The 21,850-nt window shown below is 42.1% G+C and overlaps 1 protein-coding gene and 1 non-coding gene across 3 annotated transcripts in view; one reads left to right on the top strand and one right to left on the bottom strand.

The window, feature by feature from the left end:
- Nucleotides 1-3,060: 3,060 nt before the first annotated feature.
- fgd5a (FYVE, RhoGEF and PH domain containing 5a) overlaps nucleotides 3,061-21,850 on the bottom strand; it is a 31,379-nt gene continuing 12,589 nt past the window's right edge. Inside the window, exons 4-21 of one of the 2 annotated variants that reach the window (XM_029502784.1) lie at nucleotides 20,963-21,021; nucleotides 20,581-20,611; nucleotides 17,836-17,987; nucleotides 17,064-17,220; nucleotides 12,490-12,580; nucleotides 12,317-12,367; nucleotides 12,109-12,167; nucleotides 11,332-11,403; nucleotides 11,143-11,211; nucleotides 9,181-9,264; nucleotides 9,009-9,088; nucleotides 8,825-8,921; nucleotides 7,976-8,113; nucleotides 7,658-7,760; nucleotides 7,407-7,543; nucleotides 6,067-6,195; nucleotides 5,528-5,682; nucleotides 3,061-4,664 (exon numbers count right to left, since the gene is read on the bottom strand). In XM_029502784.1, the coding sequence (XP_029358644.1) occupies nucleotides 4,628-4,664; nucleotides 5,528-5,682; nucleotides 6,067-6,195; nucleotides 7,407-7,543; nucleotides 7,658-7,760; nucleotides 7,976-8,113; nucleotides 8,825-8,921; nucleotides 9,009-9,088; nucleotides 9,181-9,264; nucleotides 11,143-11,211; nucleotides 11,332-11,403; nucleotides 12,109-12,167; nucleotides 12,317-12,367; nucleotides 12,490-12,580; nucleotides 17,064-17,220; nucleotides 17,836-17,987; nucleotides 20,581-20,611; nucleotides 20,963-21,021 (1,701 nt within the window). In that variant the 3' untranslated portion in view covers nucleotides 3,061-4,627. The remainder of the gene's footprint in view (nucleotides 4,665-5,527; nucleotides 5,683-6,066; nucleotides 6,196-7,406; nucleotides 7,544-7,657; nucleotides 7,761-7,975; nucleotides 8,114-8,824; nucleotides 8,922-9,008; nucleotides 9,089-9,180; nucleotides 9,265-11,142; nucleotides 11,212-11,331; nucleotides 11,404-12,108; nucleotides 12,168-12,316; nucleotides 12,368-12,489; nucleotides 12,581-17,063; nucleotides 17,221-17,835; nucleotides 17,988-20,580; nucleotides 20,612-20,962; nucleotides 21,022-21,850) is intronic. The other variant, XM_029502785.1, reaches the window with a different exon arrangement.
- trnae-cuc (transfer RNA glutamic acid (anticodon CUC)) lies at nucleotides 7,155-7,226 on the top strand. The gene has a single exon. It is a non-coding gene; the product is annotated as a tRNA-Glu (tRNA).

The following is a 21,850-nucleotide window of genomic DNA, read 5'->3' as shown; positions in this document are numbered from 1 at the left end:
AAGATGCCCTCTGCAGCTTTCAAGTTTAAATTACAGACTGCATTGTTGGCTGGGTGAATTTGAGTTTTTGGTTTTACAAGTTCATACACTTCCAAATGGAGAAACCCAGCTGTTATTGAATTGCTCTTCATTATGTAATTTGAAATGTAATTGACTTAATTTGAAGAATGGTATTAGCATTTTTTGACGCAGTTGACTGTATATTCCATGGAACTACTAGCCTCATATATTGGTGTGTGAAATAGACTTCTATGTGGGCAGGGGACCCAGACGCTTCCTGTTGTGATGGCCATTTCTGTTATCCCAGCAGTGCCAGGTCAAACATGAGAGTGAGTAATGAGAGGAACAGACAGAGGGAGGGAGGGATGAAAAACAATCCCTAAAAAAGGAGAGAAATGGTTCTTTCATCAAGAGACATGCCGCAGACTAAATTTGCCTTGTGCTATCTGTCCTCATTTCTTCTCCCTGTCACACGCCTTAGCTTTGTCCCCGCTTCTTTACTTTATGTCTGTTGAGGTTTCAAGGCTGAGAATGTGTTTTAAGACAAAAGCAAGTTCAATTGTTGCTCAGTCTGAGCGGCCTTGAGGTAAACCAAACTATTTTTTTGTGTGAGCCCATACATGGCAATATGTAACATGTGGTCGATCAAACATTGCGTTAGAAGTTGGGTTGTCTCTAAGAGTAGAGTAAATGTACTTTATTGTTCTAAATACTGCTGATGGGGCATTTAAATCAAGATGTGATTAAAAAAACACATCTACCAATGTTTGTGTTTTCTGTGGTCACCACAGCTGATGACACACACAGGCTGTCTATCAACTGGGTTTTGAATTGTTCTGTTGTGTACTCAGCTGCTAATTTTACATATGACAGTGATCCTCTATTGTGAACATTTTCTACACGAACACTCTTGTGAATAAGAGCTCTAGACAAGGACAAATCAGATGCACCACTTCTTACCCTCTTACCTCATAGATTGGTCTGGTGTGTCTATAGCACTGTATGGGCACAAGAGTTAACAGCATGGGGAATTTTCTCACCTGACTGATTCTGATTTAGGCAATGCATTTACATGCTCTATCTATTGAGCCTGTGGATGTGTGGAAAAGCTGTCCTTTTACTATTTTTAGAGCTCAATTTCTTGCAATTTGCAGACACTACAGAAACTGAGGGCTATTGATCCAAGCATTGAAGCAGTTACAGTTACATACTCTCTATATCAGGTTCACTGGTGACTGTGGAATAGCTTTTGCAAAATGTGTTTGTATGTATGTGAGAAACCATTTGCTATCTCATAAGATTAGAAGTTAACTTTCAGGAGCTCAAAGGAATGGAACAAATTTCCACATTTTCAATCCTTTTCTCAAATCTCACTCTCTCCCTTTCTTTCTTTGATTGCTTCCAGTATGTATTGGGTCAGTGGCACTCCTGGGATCATGTATCTAGAGCAACACCAATCTTCCTATTTTCTATTCTGCCTACTTTCTGAGTTGAATACAATCACTTCATCTTTACTCATCCAATTGGAAATAATCTTTTGGTTTTGATCTTTGGATCCATTAATAGTATAATACATGCTGTTCCCATCCTTCCTTGATGTCTTTTGTGACAACCTTTTAAATTTATTAAATCAAATGCAATTTCTTAATGGCTAAAGGACCGCACTGGCCTTATCCCGATTAACCTGCAGTCACTAACATTGCAGGTATTAAAAAACAAATAGGCTGAAATATTTTGTGCTCTTTCTCTCTTTTTAAATATTAATAACCACCATTTAACTCGTTGTGGCCTGTTGCTTTCTGACTTAGTCTTTCTTATTCAGTTTGGTATATATAACTTATCTGAAGGGGCTCTTCTGGCTGGGAAGTCAAAAGTTAAGCACAATTGAATGTTAATAGTCATGACAGTAGATGGTGGTATGTACGTCACTGGCTAGATTACATCGACAACATAAAAACAGTAATGATGGGTAATCCCTCTGGGCTAGACTTAATTTGACCAGAACTTTACCCTATTATCAATCAGGGTGTTGAAGATTGATCAATGGGAATACTTTCAAATTCTGATCAAGCAAGCCTGATGCACATGTATGTGCAATTATTGATATTTCTTAATGGGGCATTTATAAACATGTGTAACAAGATATATAGATCCTAAAATAGCTTGAGAATAGAAGTTGTCTGTGTTAAGAGATTTTCAGTATACCTTCGGCATTAAGGGGGAATCCTGTTAGATGGAAACAACACTGAGCAATCAATGACTTTCTACTCTTCACCCTGCCTTTTCAGTTTTTGTATAAAGCTATGAATGCTTATATAAATGCGCTATTACTAATGAGCAGAAATGAAAAAAAAAAACCTTACCTGAACTTCGATTGAATGCACAAATAAATTTTCAGTGTTAGTGCTAATCAACTTTTTGAGCTCTGTCAACTCAAACACCAATGATCCGCCACTAAACATGCAGGTATGGACCCATATCAGTATGTGTGATTTCAAATTGAAATATTTGCTCCCGTTTACTGCTGCCCTCTGCTGGATAAAAGAATAACCTACATTTGCATTACACACAACATTTTTTTTTTTTTCGAAAACAATGGTAACACAAGGGATGGGCATGGTACACTTCACACTTTACTAACAATCCAGTGTTTATTTCTGTTAGTGGATAAGCACATTTACACCTGTTTAAAGTAATGTGCGGCCCATGTCAACCCTTTTATACATCTTTGTGACACATAATCATTAATAATTTTTGCCACTGTGTTGATGGAAATATGTGTATTATAAGATGTTTGGATATTTAGTTTTGATCACCCCAGCATGCAAGCAAAAGTGAGGCTCAGACAGAGAGAGATGGAATAATTGGAGAGCAAAATGAACCAATCAATAAATTGCATAGATACCAAACCACATAATTTACCACACATGAACATATATTCTCAACAAAAATATGACCACCGTATTCCAAAATCTGTATACAAGAGTTTTCATTACATCCAATAAGTATATGTTTTATAACCAACTGAAAAAGAGTCACCACATTAAGGAATTCTTTAAAGGAGTTTATTTTCATATGTATCTATATACATAAACATTTACAATGCACTATATGCAAGAGGTACGATCCATAATAACACTGTTGGCATGGCCATAAGAAACAGGTAGAAAAGCTGAACAGTACTTCATGAACATCTGTGTGCTTTAGAAATAATACAGTTTGAGGAGGTGACACATCACATGTAGTACAGCTGCATTCTGAATGAAGCAGGTAATGCCTTTAGGTAGAATATTTAAGACATATAAAGAGAAATGATGGACGTGTGACAATGTTAGAACAGAGAGAGAGAGAGGAGTGAAACTTCAGTGCCTTCCAATGGCTGAGGACATGAGCGGCTCAGATGGTTTGAAAATCGAAGCGTTACAGGTAGTTAGACAGTGGCTTTCTCCAGTAGTTTCCATGATGCCCAGGTGGTTAAATTGTAATTACATCCAGCAATGTATATACAGCAGGACAAAGGCATTAACAAAAATGGCACAATAATACTTTCTTATTTACTGGATAGCAACTGATTTGTTCAAAATACTGGAAAATTAAAGTATATATGAATCGATAAGAAGCAAATGTTATCAAGGTCTCTTCTGAAGACATGACAGTGGTACAGTACTGTGATAACATAAAGATGAACGAGGAGTACAATTTCATTTCAGGCACATTCATTATCAATTAAAAATTGCATTGCATTCAACTGTCAGAAATTAATTGGCACTTAAAACCTGTGTGATAGTACTCTGATTTCAAAACCTACAGATTCAAACAAAGTATTGTCCATACAGAAGTACTGTTGAGAGGTGGTCATGCTCAGGGTCATTCCATAGCTTTTTAAGTCCAATACAAGAGTAAGCTCTGAAAACGCCACAAGAAATATATTGTACACACACTATGATGAGAATTAAAATGACCTCTTACTCAGAACATTGTGTAACACACACAATCTATACAAATAAATCATATAATTCACTCCAGTATCTGCAGTGTATACTTCACAATATATATTCAGAATACCATGCACCTTTTTTTTTCCCCTTAAGATCAGTGAAAACTAGTATTGGGCATTGGTTATCATTTGCAAAAGTTATCCTGAAGCTGTGTCATTTATAATGATGAAAGACGTGATCTAATTTCCTCCTGCAGAATCACAAGATTGGCTTAATTATCCGGGCAGAACTGGAGAAAGTACAGCAAAGTAGGAGCAGTTAAAAACTTTGAGGACAACATGCTTTTTCTCAGCCTCTGATATGAATCCATGGACTTATCCAAGGTGCTCCAGTGACCTCTGCTGGATCAGAGCACTGCAAACTGCAGTTTTTATACAATGAATCATATTCCAAAGAGAGGTTTCAACTTTCCACATAATAGCACAGTTCAGGCGCGCTCCAGTTTTACCTCGCTACCACTAGATGGCAGCATTGTCTAAGATGCCGGTTGGAGATTTTCTCGTAGCGTGGTATTCCTCAACAGGCCAGACATAAATCCTGACTGATGGTCTGAGTTCAGAGGCAACAGGTAGCTATGTTGTGCTGTTAGCAGTCAGACAGCAGGGCTTGTTCGTGTAGCTGAGCAGGCGCTATAAAACAGTTGCCTCCTCCATGGCGTTTACCCATCTGAAACACAAGGACAGGGAGCAGCGGCACATTAAAGCGAGTACTGTACTCTTTGTTCATCTTGGGAAATTAATGATGCAGTGTTTGTGGGACTTGACTCATATCAAGGATTTGAGGTCAAATTTTTTCGACATCTATCATTGTCTTCATGGAAACAAATAGCTGCGAACAAAAAGTGCTTTGTTATGGTAATAAATTGCTTTAAAGCAGCTTTGAAATAGATTTTTGATAAGTCCTTTGCTTTTTAAATATCTTGTCGATTTGGAATCTGCATTTTTTTGCCCTCTATATTGAAACTGTGAACATCATGTAGAGCCTCACTGTAAATGGATTTTTATGATGGATACTGATACTGATCAATATTTGAATGGAATGAATGATATTTGATGGAAGTTCAGTTCATAAGAATGGTTATATGTGCACTTACACACTCCCTGGTGGTCTAGTGGCTAGGATTGGGGGTGCTCACTGCCATGGCCGGGGTTCGATTACCGGTCAGGGAAAATGGGTTTATTTACTGAAAAATCCAGGGGATTGACCTCATAAGACAAATACATTATAATGCACCTGAAGTCTCAGTCAGTGCCTTCACTGATGCATCTACTGTCACCAGATGCAAAAGAACTAAACCATTGCGTCCACCGACAGCGGCGTCAGGTTAAAAACCCGCTCTAATTTAATATGCTAGCCTTTGATGGAAGTCCCATCCATAAAAATGTTTAGCATTAAAAACACTGCTTGATTTTTTTCACTGTTTGATTCCCGGTGAGGAAAAATGGCTCTATTTACTAAAATAATTGACAAAACCCCCTAACAATAAGATGTTATCATGCCTAAAAACAGGATATCATTCTCATGCTAACCTGCGTGCAGTGTGCTGATCATCAGCCCTGAAGGTGTAGTACAAGGTTTTCTTGTGGTAGAGGTGGAACACGTTGCTGCTTTCCTCTCCATCTGGTCTTTCAGTTAGCTTGACAGTGAAACCCTGCAGAGGTAGACTCTCTGAGGCCACTTTATCCTAAGGAAAGTAGAGTGAGCGAATACATCAAACAAAGATATACAAGTTAAGAAAATCGATGTTGCTGTCAGTGCCAATATGCGAATAACAAGCATTTCATGCTTCACTGAAGAACAAAGCAATGCAGCAAGCAAATATGTATTTGTCAAAAGAAAAAGAGAGAGAGCACAGAGAATCCCTTCATCAGGCACATATAAAGTATTTTGTGCAGGAGCAAAGGCAGAAATGCTGGAAACATGCGGGTAGAATAGTTCTACATGATATCCTGCCAGAGGTAGAGAAGAAGAAAACACAAAGGTTGTGAGGAAGTGCATCTGTTATTGAGTGGTCATGTCAGTGTGTGTGTGTCTTGGGGCTGGTGTGGGAGACTCTGTGCCCCCTCACCTCACGGGCTGTGAAGGTGTAGAGCACCTTGTCTTTGAGGAGGAACCATAGCCGCTTCCACTTCCTCTTGCTCTTCTTTCGGCGCTGCAGGCTGCCGCTCATGGTGGATCCCTCCACACCAAGCGACACCTGACAAATTCATGATATCATGTACATAAAATATCTGTAGTAATGAATTAGAACTCTTGCACATAATGGTAAACTAGGGATGACATTCCTGTCATTCTGTGCAGCACCTGAGGATATTCTGCAGGTATAAAGGCACTAACGCTAGGGAACACTAATGGTTGCTGTTGCACTACTCACAAATGTCTTCTCTGCTCTGTCAAATATCACATTCTAATGCACATGCTTTGCTCTGCCAAATATATGTCCTGACCACACAAAGTGAAAGTTGGAAACAATGACATGAATGTTTTTACCATTTGACTCAAAATCTATAGAAAATATTCTTAACGTATTTCCAATGGGAAGTGAGGAGTTACTGAGATTATACTTTTATATACAGGCCATGAGCAAAGATACACTTGTCACACAGACTATCCAGTTAGTCTTTGGTGGTGGTTTGGGTTGCAAAATAATACAAAATAACAGCTGTAGCTGTAGTTTCAGTTCTTTGAAATTTCAAGTCACAAAATTGGAAAATGGTCAACAGTGAGATAGTTGTCTGTGCTCTGTGGCCCACGATGTAAATCTCATTTTTAGACTTGTAAACATGTCGATAAAGTTTTTATATACAACATGAGCACATTAAGCAGCTTTTACCTCTCAGCCTAGTATAAGCAGTGGTGGTGGGCAGGATCTGAAGTCTGATTCAGTATTTGTAAACAAGGAGGTAAAAGTAGAAAGGCTTCCAGCCCCGCTTTTCATTTCTTAAATGGTAAAACAATGTCAAACCAAATAACACTTACAGCTGAGGATTTTGACACACGTCTGTGCATAAACTTGTAAGGGATCAGGTGTCTAACCTAAACATCTATCAGCAGGTGGTGAACCCCAGCTGTTGGGCACTCCCACACAAATATTTACAGTGCAGCAGTTGTCCAAAATGACCCACATTCCACTGCACTGGCAGCTGACTGTAACAGTCCCTGGTGGTCTAGTGGTTAGGATTCGGCGCTCTCACCGCCGCGGCCCGGGTTCGGTTCCCGGTCAGGGAACAAGTTTTATCAAAGGCCATGAATGAAGCCTTAAGATATAATATCACAAACCAAATGACAACACTTCTCCCCTTATCATATTTGCAATGACATGGGGATTCTTATTATATACGATGCAGTGTGATTTGAAGCCTTTAAAATGCACATTGGACCTGATACGGAGGCACACATGAAACCCACCTGATTGAGAGGGGAGGTGCTCTTCCTGCTCTTCCATAGACTTGGGGGCTGCAGGCTCTGGAAGACAGCAGAGAGGGGACGACTTGCCCGATGAGTCCGAGGGCTGGAGCTACCACATGCCCCCGGTACACTTCCACCTACACGCACATACATAGTTAATCCAATGTCAAAGATGAATAAACACACCAAGATAATTATCTCTCTATGCACACTCCAACAAACGCTTCCACATGAACAAACCGAAGATTCACCTCTTTTCCTGAGCTCCGCATAGCAGTGGTCACACACTTTAGCCACTCTGTCTTTAAGGTACTTCAGTGGATATCTGTTCCTGGAGCAAGCACGACACACCACCTGCTCACAGAGGCAGCATACAGTGGTAGTTTACAAACCACAGACCATGCACATAATGCAGTTGCTGTGACCTTAACTTAAAGCTTCATTCACTCCACATACTTTTCTGATATAAATATTTCAAACAGCAGTAGAAAGTTATAAAACAGTCAGAAAAGCCTTTCATAAAAACTCATCACAGATAAGTCACAGTGGTTTTCAGTGTTGTATCTGACCTTGCCACAGGCATTGCAGTGGTGTCGTCTCAGCGTGAGGCTGAAGTCAGAGGTGCAGTTCATGCACATCATCACATGAGAAACTGGCACTAGTACAGGAGCTGCCTCACCCAGGGCCATCCACAACTTCTCACGTGCCTGAACAGACAATGTTGGATGATGTTCAAGTTTTAAAAATTTAAGGACACTGAGAACAAAGCTCAGGCTTTTACAGCAACCAGCTTCAGTTTCACTGTTTTTGGTTGCCAGTAAATTATTGCTTACATTGAATAGAGAGGCATCATTATTTTTAAAGGCACTATTTGCAACATTCAGAAAACCTTTGTTATCAATGAAATCAGTGGCTGTTAAGTAATATGAAGGGGTAAATTATGATTTTAAGATCTCCCCTCCCAGTTAATGGGTCACAATTTTGTCTGACCAGAAACATTGCTAGATCAAGTCTGTGCTGTACTGAGAGCCATTTGTTTGCTGATGTAAGTTGTTACCATTCTTAAGCAATCATTGGCTCCAACAGATGTATTGTTGCATTTCGTATGAACATCACATCAACTGAATTGTTCCGTGAAGTTTGTCTCAGTCAATGTGACAAGAAATTGCTCCTCAGGCAGTTTGAGACAAAAAAGGTTGGGGAAGGTCTAATTTTTTTAAGTCACAGTGCAATACAAAACCAAATACCATATGTAAATTGCTTCATTCCTACATATGGTACATTTCAAAGCTATTCAAACATCGAGGCTCATCATCTGCAATTAAAGTTGTATTTTGCTATTGCACTGAGCAAATGAAATCAATGAAGGATCCTTTGTCTTTGTCATAGGTTAAAGCTGGTTAAGTTATTTTTCTTACCTCACTGCAGGGTCCCCCAAACGTACAGAGTCCGGCAGCATGATCTGCTATGGCTCGACTTAATGTGTGGAACCAGTCCTCCCTCTCTCCAATTGAGCTGAACACATAAACAGACCAACAATCACACTTGGTGGTTTTGAAAGGCCAGAGATTTAACATCTTGTTTTCGCAGTCAGCGGCTCACCTGGCTGAGAGTGTAATGGTGATGTCACACACCTCAATTCTTAGACAGTTCAACACGTTGTCCAATACGGGTTTGCTCACCTGTGTGCGTGTGTGTGGGGCACAAACACATTAGTCCAGTAAAGCACTCTCTGCACAGAGCCTATTTCCAAGATGAGCTTAAAGAGAAGTACCTTCATTCCAGACAGAGACAGCGTGTTCTTCAGCCTGTATTTCCCATCCTGCTGAGGGTAGGTGTACAGCATTATGTCATTCATCTGATGAGGAACACAAAAAGAAAATAAGTTAGGTCAGATTTCAGTTATTTGTTAATTATGTTTTTCCAAGCTGCTCCTATATGCTAATTAAATATGAATGTGAATAAATCAGCTGAGTCCAGATTCTCAGCTGTTCAGAATGAAATACCTGATGGTTACCACACGGTGGTGGTGTTATCTTCAGAGAAATGTCTGAAATTGCTGTAGATACTTTATTGTTTATTTTTTCAACTTGCTGGGCTTAACCTATTTACATTATATTTCCTTTCAAAGCTGTCTTACATGTTTATTATACGCACGTTACACAAAATTCCCAGGTACCCATGACAAAAATGAGGCATTATGATAAAAAATGTATTTATTATGCTGTTAGACTAAAAGTATTGTGATTCTCTGAACATACTGAGAGTTCATTGTGTTTTGAATAGCATTTCATTTCTTCCCAGACAAAAGAAATTACATCATTGGTCACACCTAATGTGTGCTCTAAACATCCGCTGGGGCCATAAAGGCAGCATCCAGGAATTCTCCACCCTGCTCCGGGCTCCAGGCCTCCCCTCACCCTCCCAGCCTTCTCAGGTCTCACTTAGAACTAGGACTGGGTGGAACCAGCCCCCTTCACCACAACAACAACAACGACGCAGTTACACAGTTACTGGCTGACTGGCTGGAGACAAAACAGTGCATGATAGCCAAGCCAGAGCCCTGCCTGCGACCTCTGGGCTGCAGCCACAGCAGCAGCCTGTTCCACCCTGTGCTGCTCATTCAGTCAGATATTCCTTCCACATGAACTCAACCGAATACCAAGTTGACGGTCTTCCCAAACGACTTTCACAGATGGGGCACAACATGCACCTACTTGAACTCTTGGCATGCAATTCTTTTACTTTTTCAACGGTGGTGTTTCATGTCATCACCCTTCACCTCCTTCACCTGCCTCTTTCACTCAGCCTCCCCATCTTACTTTATGTCCTACCTCTACTCCCTTCCACCACTCACTCCACCTGCTTCTTTTTCTTCCATGAGCCCAGGCCTGTGACACGGCCGTAACTTCTCCTGCCACTGAGGAGAAAGATGGCTTTCATCTTCATTGTTGTTTGGATTATCTCTCCTTAAAAGCCAATAAAGCAGCTGTACACTTCAAAGAGGTGAATGGCTATATAACTCTAATAGCCCACAAATAGCAACTAGCCAACCCTTTCAGCTATCTAGCAGCTGCAATCATATGTATTGGATGATGGAATATAAAAAAATGAAAAACATAAATAAATCCACAGAGCATATTCCCATTTTATTTGAAGTGAATCGGCTAGTGTAGCCCAAAGTCATCACCGCTGTTCCTGCGAATATGCAGCCCAGGCATAACTCATAACATGCGACAGCACTGATTGCACATGGAACAATAGAGTAGGTTTCTCTACTTCACGTTATGTGTTTGTGTAGCACCCCCACCCCTCCTCTGCCTCCTCCTCCTCCCTGCATTCTACAGAGTGTCTGGCCTTCACTTTGCTGTCAGTCCCCTCCCAATACACAGGAAGCCGGCATCCAGTGACCCACACCAAACATCCTGCAAGGAAGTGGGGCCCTGGAAAACAAGTCCTGACAGGAGCGGAGAGGAGAAGCATGGAGAGGGAGGCCCTTGCTTTGTGGGTGTGGTGCTTAGTGAAGGTCTTACAGCCTTGGCCTCGAGCCCCCCATTCCCAACCTCACCTATCTTACAGACCAACCTACGCCCAACATTCTTGCATATTCTTGCTTTCGCACTGACTTTATTTTCACCATTGCTTCAATAGTATTGCAGGTGCAGAAGACAATGTCTCTTTAATTCCTGCAACAAGCTATGTTAAAGTAAAATGATACGGAGAGAAGAAATGTTACCAGAAACAGGTGTCGTGGCTGCCTGCTTTTCCTCGAGACTTTCATGAGTGTGCCCTCTTTGACAAACATCTGTCAAAAGAAAAAGCATTTCAGCAGTTTCAGGTCATAAGTCTAAGAACAATGCATTTCCTCTGTGCATTGACAGAGGAATAGTAACACAGACGGCAGACGTAGCTATGTGGTGCTCACCCGTCCATGCTTTAGGAGGTCCCTCTTGCCTTTGACACTGTACTCTATGTGAACCAGACGGAGCAGGTTCTCCTGAAGGAGAGGAAAGAACAGAGAGGTGGGAGAAGATTAACTCATGAGGAACAGAAGAGGAGACAGAGAATGAAATAGTCCTTGTTTGTGTGTGAATGAATGGGAGCGAATGTGGAAATGGATGAGATACCAATACGTGAGGGAGGGGGGCCACATACAGATAGAGGGGGCCTGTGTTTCCACCGTCTGTCAGCCTGTGTGTGAGAGCGTGTGTACAGAAGAGAAATAAGCCCTGTGTGATAAATAGAGGAGGCAAGCCAAAGTGAGGCACCAGGCATCTTGACAGCGACAGGCAGACACAGTGGGGGGATGGTTTGTAAATTATCTCCATGGCCTGCTTATGTTTGAGAGGGAGCGTAGGCCTTGTCCACCCTTACACTGCTCCCTTTGTAATGATACACCTGGGGCTTTCTGTTGACATCATCTTTTCTTGTCCCTCGTGTTAATCGTCAGGCTGCAGAGCCGGTGCCAAAGAGGGATAGACCACCCGTTCACTCTCCACCATGTCATTCAGAAGATGCAGGAAGACCTCAGCAGTTTAACTTGGTCACCCTCAATCTCCATTTGAAAATCACTCTTTCATTGCCAAGCAGCATATAAAGACGTGTCTCAAGAACAGAAGAGATGGACCGTGAATATGTCAAACCCGACAAGAGCTTAACAGGCTGAATGCAGACACATGGGGTGTATCCAGGCAAAACTCACCCCCTGTTTCAGATTGTCATTGGCCTGGTCTGCCACCTCAGACACAATCACCAAGGCAGCTGCAACACAAACGCAGACAAAGAAAGATTTATGAGCAACTTGACCTCAATAAAGAAACTCGATGGTTGTGATTTAACAACTAGTGCTTGATACATGTTGAGCAGCTGTGGTGTGTGTCTGTGTCGTTCGCATCATTTATGAGGTTTACCTTGTGTGTCCTCGTATTCTTTAGAGTCCGGAGAGAGGTTGTTCAGGTAATCTAAAGAAAATAGAGGAAAAATAGCCAAGTCATGAAGATACAGTACTCATATTGATTATTTCTACACAATGTAAGGCTAAGAAACATGGGTTGGCTTTAAAAAGTGTGCACACATGTTTTACCTGTGAGTAGCATTCGATATTGAAGTACTCTCACTATGACTTGCAGCAGCTGGTGTTTCAGGGGGACTTCGGCTTCCTCTGGGCCTCGAGTCTGCGCTCACAAACACACATTCACCACAGCTATAGTTAAGATTGGTAGGGAGGTACATATAAAGATGATAATACAAAGGTTACAAAATTGTTTCCATGGCAAAGATGATTTAAGCACTTACACAAAGTATATGCTTGAACTTGACACATTCAATATGATATAATACAATATAGCATGATGGCATAGTAGTTAGCCCTATCAGCCCACAACAAGAAGGCCATGGGTTCAGTTCCCAGCCTGGGGCCTTTGTGTGTGGAGTTTGCATGTTCTCCCTGTTCCTGCGTGGGTTTCCTCCGGGCACTCCAGTTTTCCTCCCACCATCCAAAGACATCATGTTTGGGTTAACTGGTGACTCTAAACTGTCTGTAGGTCTGAGTGTGAGTATTTGTTGGTCTCTGTCTGTCTCTGTGTGTTGGCCCTGTGATGGACTGGCCACCTGTCCAGGGTGAGCTGGGATTGGCTCCAGCACTCACCATGACCCAGAAACGGATAAGCGGTAGAACATGAATGAATAATATAATATGTTTTACTAGTGTACATACATGTAAATATTTTTGATGCAGACAATTACAGAGAAATCAATCTCCCATCACCAAACCCTGAACTACAATGACTACGCCATCGTCTTCTTCACAAAGGAAAGCTCTGCAATCTGAAGCTGCGAGCCAAGGTCACAAGTGACCAAGGGAACACTTGCGGGCAAGCTGACCTTCAAGCGTTTTCCTACCACACAAAAAACCCAGAGCAAGCCCCATTCTTCTTCTCAGAGCAGTCATTTGCAGGTGAAAGGGGACAGAATTTGGCACAATCAAAGAGAGCTTTAAAAAAATCAATCAGGGCCTAATTGTGTCTGACAGGTATTTATGCCTCGAGCAGTAGAAGCGCAACGGGGGACGGAGCGTGCACACTCATTCACTCACACGTACACGCACATCCACCTGCGCACACATACACACTGAGTATTTTCTAATTCAATGAAGTCCTACCATTCATTAGAGAGACACAGATAGCACCCTGCGGGAAACACCATCTTCATCTTATTTACACTACTCAGTGTTGCACTCACAAAGACAGACACACATTTAACTCATCTCAGGCACACTCTCACACACACCCAGACACAGACACACACACACTCTTACACAAAGACACACACAGACCTTGGGTTCCTGATGAGATAACGCTAATGGGGGCCTATAAAGAGGAGAGATGGGTTGCAAGTTATTACACACTACTCTTTGTCTTCAGTAACAGAATCTGGAGTGCAGGAGTAAAACAGAGAGCTGATGCCGCTCCTAACAAGCATGCTTCACAAATACTTGACTCCTTGATTCCTTGTTCTTTTTCTTTCTCATCCTTTTCTTTTTAACATCAGCCCTCAGCAACAACCTCTATACTGACTTCAATCGTCTTGATTCCTCCCTCCCATTTCTGCTCTTTCCTGACCACTTAATGATGCATCAAGCAAAATAATCACAATCACCGTTTCATTATTCAACCTGTCTGGCCACAAAATATCCTCTCCCCTGTAGTGTTGCTTGTAAATTGTCATCCAATTGACACTTGTTCGGAGGAAGTGGCTTTCCAGAAATGATAATTAGCTTGTGGTTTGTTTGGGTGAGCTAGTCAAATGGTGGAGGAGAGTGAGTGTGTGATGCCTCTAGCTGGGAAATAGACACATACAAACATGCATGAATGGACAAACGCACCTTTCAGGCTCAGCTGATTTGCTACCTATACACACACAACTGATCTAATTGGGGAGTTGTAAAGGAGGCTGCTTTTCTAATTAGCTTCTGTCTGCCTCATTGCCCGGCTGCCTTTACAAGGAATGCACTCCATCGCTCTTTCCCTCTATCGCCCTCTGTCCACCTGCTGCACAGCATCCACGTCTCCTCCTGGGTCTCATGCACAAGAGAAAACATGCTGGGCTTACACAAATTCAGTCCATGGCATGAATATAAATCCAAGCTGAAGAGCCTTGAAAAGAAAATTAAAGAAAACAGGTTCCCAAGATCAACACACTTTGTGTATGGACATGATCCCGCAAAACAATCAGACACAAACAGACCAAAATGCAAACGGTCTCACACACTGGGGATATCCAAATCATCCCAAAGCAAAACAAACGTGCATGCACACACACACACACACACACACACACACACACATCACACTGTGTTGGCCAATGTTCATAGATGGTGTTGTAAACAAGCAATTGGCTGTGGAGAGGAGGCTTTAATCCTGTAAGGCTCTAGCTCTGATCTGATCAGGGCTGGTGGATACTTCATCACTGTCATCACCACATCCACAATGAAATTACTACCACTTATACTGCTGGACTTTGGCTTGGTGCAATAACAATGGAGGAGCAGGGGGAGAGAGACCAGAGAGGTGTTGGGGGCAGTGAGGATTTAGGTCTGAAAACAGAGTAAGAAACAATCCTATCAAGTGCCAAAAATGCCATATCGCCAACAGACATACAGCTCTTGTCCCTCTCAGCAGTTTCTGTAGCAATTCCTGTGACCCCTTACAATCTCTTTTGCTCTCTCAGTTCCCCTCCTTCATTATGTAGGGGTCCCAAGCACCATGCAGCTCCCAAGGCAGTGATTTGACACAGCAGAGCATCGATCACACAATCACACAAACACACTCGCACACAGTGGCCTGGTGTGGAATTAGGAGGGGGGGCAGAAACCAGCTTACACGCTTATGTGTAAGGTGGGAAATATAAATACAATATGAAGTGCGTGTATGCAGTGACAGCTGTGCTGGATCAGCCAGTGGACTGAGAGCAGCCTCTCAGTGTTAATATCAGAGTGGTAAGGTGAATCACATGCTTTACAGATGTGGAGCATTTCAAAAGGGAAAAAACAAAGCCCAATCCTCATCAAAAGACTTGTATCCATTTATACTTTTGTGTTCTGTTGCAAATCCCCTTTATGGCATCAGGAGATTATGACGTGAGGAAATGGGCTAATGATGTCAGTGTTATGAGGCTGAAATGAAGAGGAACATTTGATCAAGGTTATCCGGAGCTAAATTACTTAATGACAGAAACCGAATGAGGAAAGGTGCCCTAAGATGCTAAAAGTCAATATTTTCTGTAGTTTAATAGTTTATAGTCTTTTTCGCCCCGCTCCTTTCTGTTTACATTTGTTCCACTAAAGTCTGGCAGGTCCAAAGTCTTTCTGGGAAGGGCCAGCAGCTGCTGCTGAATATTCATGAGCGGTGACAGTTGGTGCCTTGTCCGTTCACTTTTCTTATCAAACCACAAACGCCTGGAACCATTGTGTTAGGTACTCACAGCAAATCATAGCACAGCATGGAGCTGGTGATGGGAAAATTTGGATAGAAAGCGATTGAGTAGAATGGTCAGCTTGATAAACCCTGAACTTTGACAGAAGTGACCTGGGCAGTGCTTTCAAATAAACGCAAAACTAATCCACATATAAACCATGTGGCAAGTGAAAGGCTAAAAAATGAACACTGAGGCACCAAAGGCTCCAGTTTTTTAAATGGCCACTTGAAGCTGACTGTAAAAATAAGCATGTAAACATGTCCAACATAACAGCAGGCATAAACATGTTTACAGCCTGGTACAAAAAAACAGTTTTGCTCTCTCCAGCAAAATTCCCATTTTACGACAGGGGAGTGACAGGTGAGTGAGCATACGCTCGCCACAGGCTGCACTCGTGCCCTTCCTGTTCCTGCCAAGTTTTGGATTAGCCAGGAGTTTGGAGGAGTCAAACACTGGCGAGATGTGGCGATGGTGGAGCAGCCAAGTTTGAGCTTCAAAACTGCTCCTCAGAAACCTGTGTGTGACATCAAGCTCCACCTTTATCTACAGTCTATATATTATCAACGACATTAAATTGATAACCATGACGACCAAAAGCTAGTCATTCCTATTTGATACATGGCTTAAGTGGTGATTAAGTATTTCACCAACACAATTCATGGACCACTGCAATGACTGGACAGAGCCTTCACTGAATTTTGATCCCTCTAGTCAAAGCTCACTTTCCCTGCTCTCCAGGGACTATCAAAGATGAAGAGATTCATGCTGGACAAAGAATTTGGTTTCAAGTTGATGTAAAATATGCGAGCATGACAGTGGAAAGGTCATTCCCATGGAGAGGAGCAAGATAGAAAAGCTTTAGAAAGGTCATTACCTCCCAATGGAAGCTTTGGACAAAAATATATGTTGTGGCGTATCAGGGGAAGTACCAGTTTTGAGCTGTGAAAACAATCACAAGGCTTTATTTTCCCTCCACCAACATGGAAAGTGAATCTGAGATATAATTGTGTGGATGTCAAAACCTTTGTGGAAGATTTTTGGGTCTTGCGTGGCGCTCCAAACCTGCACTTAGTTGATACTTAATGCTTTCCTGATATTAAAACAGCTATTGCCAAACAGACATGGTCATAGTGAAAGTGACTTAACAGCTGGTTAGGTTCTGGTCCTTGTTCACAGTTTTACCTCAAATTTCTTGACAATGCTGGCAAAGGCGGGGTTGTTCCTGCAGCTCTCCTCCAGTAAGGACATGCTGCGATCATACTCTGAGATGTAGGTGTCAAACACGCCAAAGTCCTCTTGATGAGACAGAATCACATCTACCACCCTTTGGCTCTCCTCCCTGTACAATGAGGAAACTCACAGATGAAGTACAGCCTGAATGTACAGTTTATACCTGTAACTTTATCAATGAACTTTTTTCCTGGATAATGTCTGGCAACCTCAAACTAACAGATGAGAAGCTATCGCTTTATGAATAGTTAGGAAGATGTGTTTTCATTGATTGTTGAACACTTATAAAAAACGTTTAGCCTAGAAAGAAGCTATGGTTCCCTACTGAAACTTCAGGGATGATTTTTTTAAGGAGGGAGAATTTCATTAACCCACATTGACATGGCTCAAAAACTAAAATTTGCTTCCGCAACACTATATCACCCCCAGCGTTCAGTAGATATTCTGTGTTGTACGGAATGTGCAGTGAAGTGTCAAAAGCACATAACTGTAGTTGACTTCTGAGTAACGCCTTTGGCTGAATAAGACCTTCTCTAAATATTAAACAACACCGCTGTGCAGTTTAAAACAATGATATGATCATGTGCAGGGTTTTTTGTCACCTCAGAGGAGAATGAATGTTTTCGTCTCAGTACTTCTTGTGAATGACAATACACCACAACAACAGATTCTATTAAAAATTAGCGTGGCCTGGGAGTATAGGCTGTGAAGTGATATTTCCTACCATTGACTGATGCGCTCCTCCAGGTTGGTCAGGATGCTGCTGTGGAGGCTGTAGACCTGGGGGAGCACACCAAGTATCTCTCTCAGCCGATACTCCTCCAGCACCGGCTCCCCACCCTCACCCACTGCATCAGCCACTGCTGACCTAAAGTCCTGCATAAGACAGGGATAACAAGATTTATGAGGACAGATTTTTGAGAAGCCAAAGTTGTGGGGGCAGAGAAAAAAGAGTGAGGGGGCGGAGGAAATGGCAGTGAGGAGGGGAGGCAGAAGAGAAGAAATTAAAGGCATAGAGGAATGAACAGGGGGAGAAAAATGTAAGGAAGGAAGGTCAGATCCTCCTAAACATCCTTCCTGCCACCCTCCCTTCATATCACCTCAGTACTTTGGGCTCTGTCCAGGCATTCAGGAAAGGCGGCACTCGGCTACACACCAGGTGCTGTTGCATAATGACCTTGTGCTCAATGACACACTGCTTTTTTTGTTTTGTACATAACCCACTGTTCATCTCTTCTGGACAAGGACCTGATATTCACTGACATACAGTAAATATAAGGGAAGTCCATTCAGCAGACATAAAACACGCGCAACAGGCCTTAATAGCTGCTGTGCCAGTGACTAAAAGGACCAATATGAGGAGTTATGGGACACAGGAGTGGAAAACCACAGCAGAGGTAATTCATCTACTCAGCAAATGAAGACAATAATGAATGTTACCAGGTATTGAAAAAAAAAAGTCAGCTTTCTCTGAGGGCACAGAAACTTAGATCTTTTAGAAAACTTTGATTAGCCTTTTAAGGATCTGAGTCTGAAGACTATCTGAGCAAAGCACAGACATAAAAAAGTAGAGACATCCCAGCTGGGGAAGAAATAATGTGGTGACACAGGGCGCTTCAGAACATGATGTTCATTATGCAAGATCAATAACTTACGAGTTTACATTTGTCATGTCTGTTGGGGAGGAGAACAGTGACTCTGGTTGACTCTGTCTCCAGGTTACATAAAAACACAGGCACACAAACACATGCACTTGGAGTCACGAATGAGAGATGCTACACCCTCCATTTCACTGGTCCCCTCTGCACCTCATCCCTGTGTTCCTCACATAAGACGACTCAAAAAGCAGTGTGAGGCCACTCATGTTTGGTTATATCTCAGCACAATGGATCTGCTCAGAGTTTGCAAGTTACAAATGCTAAAAAACAAATAAGGAGTCATATGTTGAAGCTGTTAGAAGGAATGTCCTTTAGAAGAGGAGCATGGCCTCCCTTCCTATGTGGAGACAGGGTCTGGAAATTCTTTGTATTCTTGTTATTCCTTATCAAACAATGGAACAATAGCTCATGTGTGCCTCTCACTTAACACTGCTCCTGTTTTTTTTTCTTCCCCCCAAACTGTGTGTTTGTGCATGTTGTGCTGCTGGACTCTTTCCCAGCTGAAATACTCATGCTAATTATGACATCAGTCTGAATCAAACAGGGCCTAGCACCTCCACAGATCACAGTGTGAAGACTAATAAGAGTCTAACAATGTGCCTATGCATTATGCAACAGTTAGAAAAAGCCCTCAATGTCACCTCAGAAAGGTAGCAGAGATTCACTTCGGTGGCATGGTAACGCTGAAGAGTAGCAGAAGCCTTGGCTGCTTAAAAGTGAGAATTTTGTACAAACAGTCAATTTACACTGAAGAATGGTTCAGGCGACAAATTACTGCCAGAAATTTCACTTCTGATGCTCTGATGTTTGACGTTTCCGTCTATGCAAATGAGGATAACTGAGCATTGTAACAAGATTGGATATTTATGATTATTAGACAAGACCATTGTATATTTGCATTAATTGCTGTTAAATAACCTAAAATTGTACATTACCCAAAGCATCTGCTTTTGTACTTACAGCAGGCTTTCATAAATCACGCCTCAGAAATTCAGGTTATGACCTTACTCAAGGTTATAAGGTACAGGCTGACTGATGGGCTTCCCTTGGTTCAATGGCTCAACCTGTCAGATTTGTACTTGCAACCATCACCATAATAGCATCTCTCACACGCTACACTTTAAAAGGGAATTGTTCACCTCACTTCTCCTTTAGGACTTTCTGTTTTGATCTAAATGAAATTGTGGTTTGAACTATTTTCAGTGTCCTTCTTTGTTCTTCACTCTGCGGTAATGTGCTGAAGTTTTGAAAGACACTAGATGAGTAATGATGGAAATAGATGACGACAGTTGGCTGTGATACATAACTGACCTCCAGATGCTTACTGCCGTCACCTTTCCCACTCTGTCCTGAGTGAACGACATTTGCTACTCTCCGTTTTATGGCCCACCTCCTCATAAGGAGCAAAACAAACAATATAAAAGACCCAGCAGCCCTCCCTGACCTTTAGGCAGCAGATTGCTGGACAACCTGCTCATGTATCTACACCTACAGAATCAGTTGAGCAAGGATACAAGGAAAGCATCAGTAAGATCGGCTGGTCTACGGGAGCTGCGTCATCTTACAACTGACCACACCAGAGTACATGTCCACCCTGTCAGGACCAGGAAGTGGACCTTGCTGCAAAAACATTGATAAACCTGAGTAGGGCCTTACAACGGGGCGAGGAGGAGAAGGAGACAGAGACTGGGGAGCAGACACAGAGGATATGATGCTATCAGCGGGTTTTCATAAAGGTTTAATAGGCCTTGAAGCAGGAGACATTTAAAGCTGATGTGACATGGTGTGGCAAAAAAAGTTTTCAAGGTTACCTCTTCAAGGTGCTTGATGGCACTGACATGTCTGCAAAACAATAAGAGAGAAGTGTAGCAATTATTGGAACAGCCTAAATTATTTCAATTATGCATGAAGAAAAGGAAAACTACATCAGAAGAATGGTTAAGTGTGTAACAGGGACAAAGACAAGGCTGGTGTATCTAATAAGTTACAAAAGGCCCTCATATAATTGGCTGTCAGTCACTCTGCAGGTAGCTCGCTGAATTAGTTTAGGAGAAGGAGAGAGAGACAGCTGAAAGGAAGAGTAGAGCAGAAACATGTCTACTAAACAGCACAACAGAAGATAAAGATGTTTCTGTGTGATGACATGCAGGGGAAAGGCGCAAATGGGGGAATTCCTCGAGTGCAGATGCTCACAGTCTCTCCGAGTCGACGAGCTCTTTGGCGACGTAGAACGCTCGGGATCGGCCATCAATCTGCATGACAAGGAGAGAGAACACTGGGAGATGAATCAGTGCGGCTAATGTTTAAAGGCTCTCTGTGGGCTCTTCCTCCACTCAGACATTAATAGGAACAGCTACGCAGGAGCCAAGCAGACCAGGGGAAAGCAGTTTTTTTTTAGATATCTGCTGTCAAAATAAGAATGATTATTTCATTACAGTTCAGCATAGACATGAAGCTTTTCTTAAATTCACTTTAAAATTCAGGTGCATTATGTATGAGAAGCTGTGTGTGTGTGTGTGTGTGTGTGTGTGTGTGTGTGTGTGTGTGGTGACAACAACGCTGCCCATTGATTTAGAGGCTAATCACTGGGTCTTAAAACATCCCAGCCAAAGCATAACATTGAAGCCATTTAGGCGGTTTTAACGGGAAAGGGTCCTGTGCTTTGTCGGTGTTATTTTTTCCTATGTGTGGCATTTCACAAATACCTCATGAAAGGCATACTGATCCTCATTTCCTTGAAATAAGACCTAAACACACATCTATTAAATGAAAACGGTTTCTCTAGACTATCTGGCCCTCTCTGTTTTGTCAAATCTATTTTGTTTTTCTTTTTTTTTTTACTTAATAAGGAAATGTGTGTGACATGATAGGAGCTGGGGTACGATATTATTGTGGTTACCATTGTGGTGGGGAGTGCTGCTGGGGAGTTTAGAGGTGACACCTTGCAGCCAGCACACCAATAAAAGCAGAACAGTGTACATTAGGATCAAGGAGGGTTTTTTGGCTCATCATGTTGATTTGCTGGACAGGTTTATAACTAGGAGAACTGCTCTTAACGACAAGTCTCTCCAGTCCGACAGC

This window comes from Echeneis naucrates, chromosome 5, assembly GCF_900963305.1.
Source record: "Echeneis naucrates chromosome 5, fEcheNa1.1, whole genome shotgun sequence".
NCBI classification, from domain to species: domain Eukaryota; kingdom Metazoa; phylum Chordata; class Actinopteri; order Carangiformes; family Echeneidae; genus Echeneis; species Echeneis naucrates.
The sequence above is the reverse complement of the archived record's forward strand: the minus strand, read 5'-3'. Positions and strand labels throughout refer to the sequence as shown.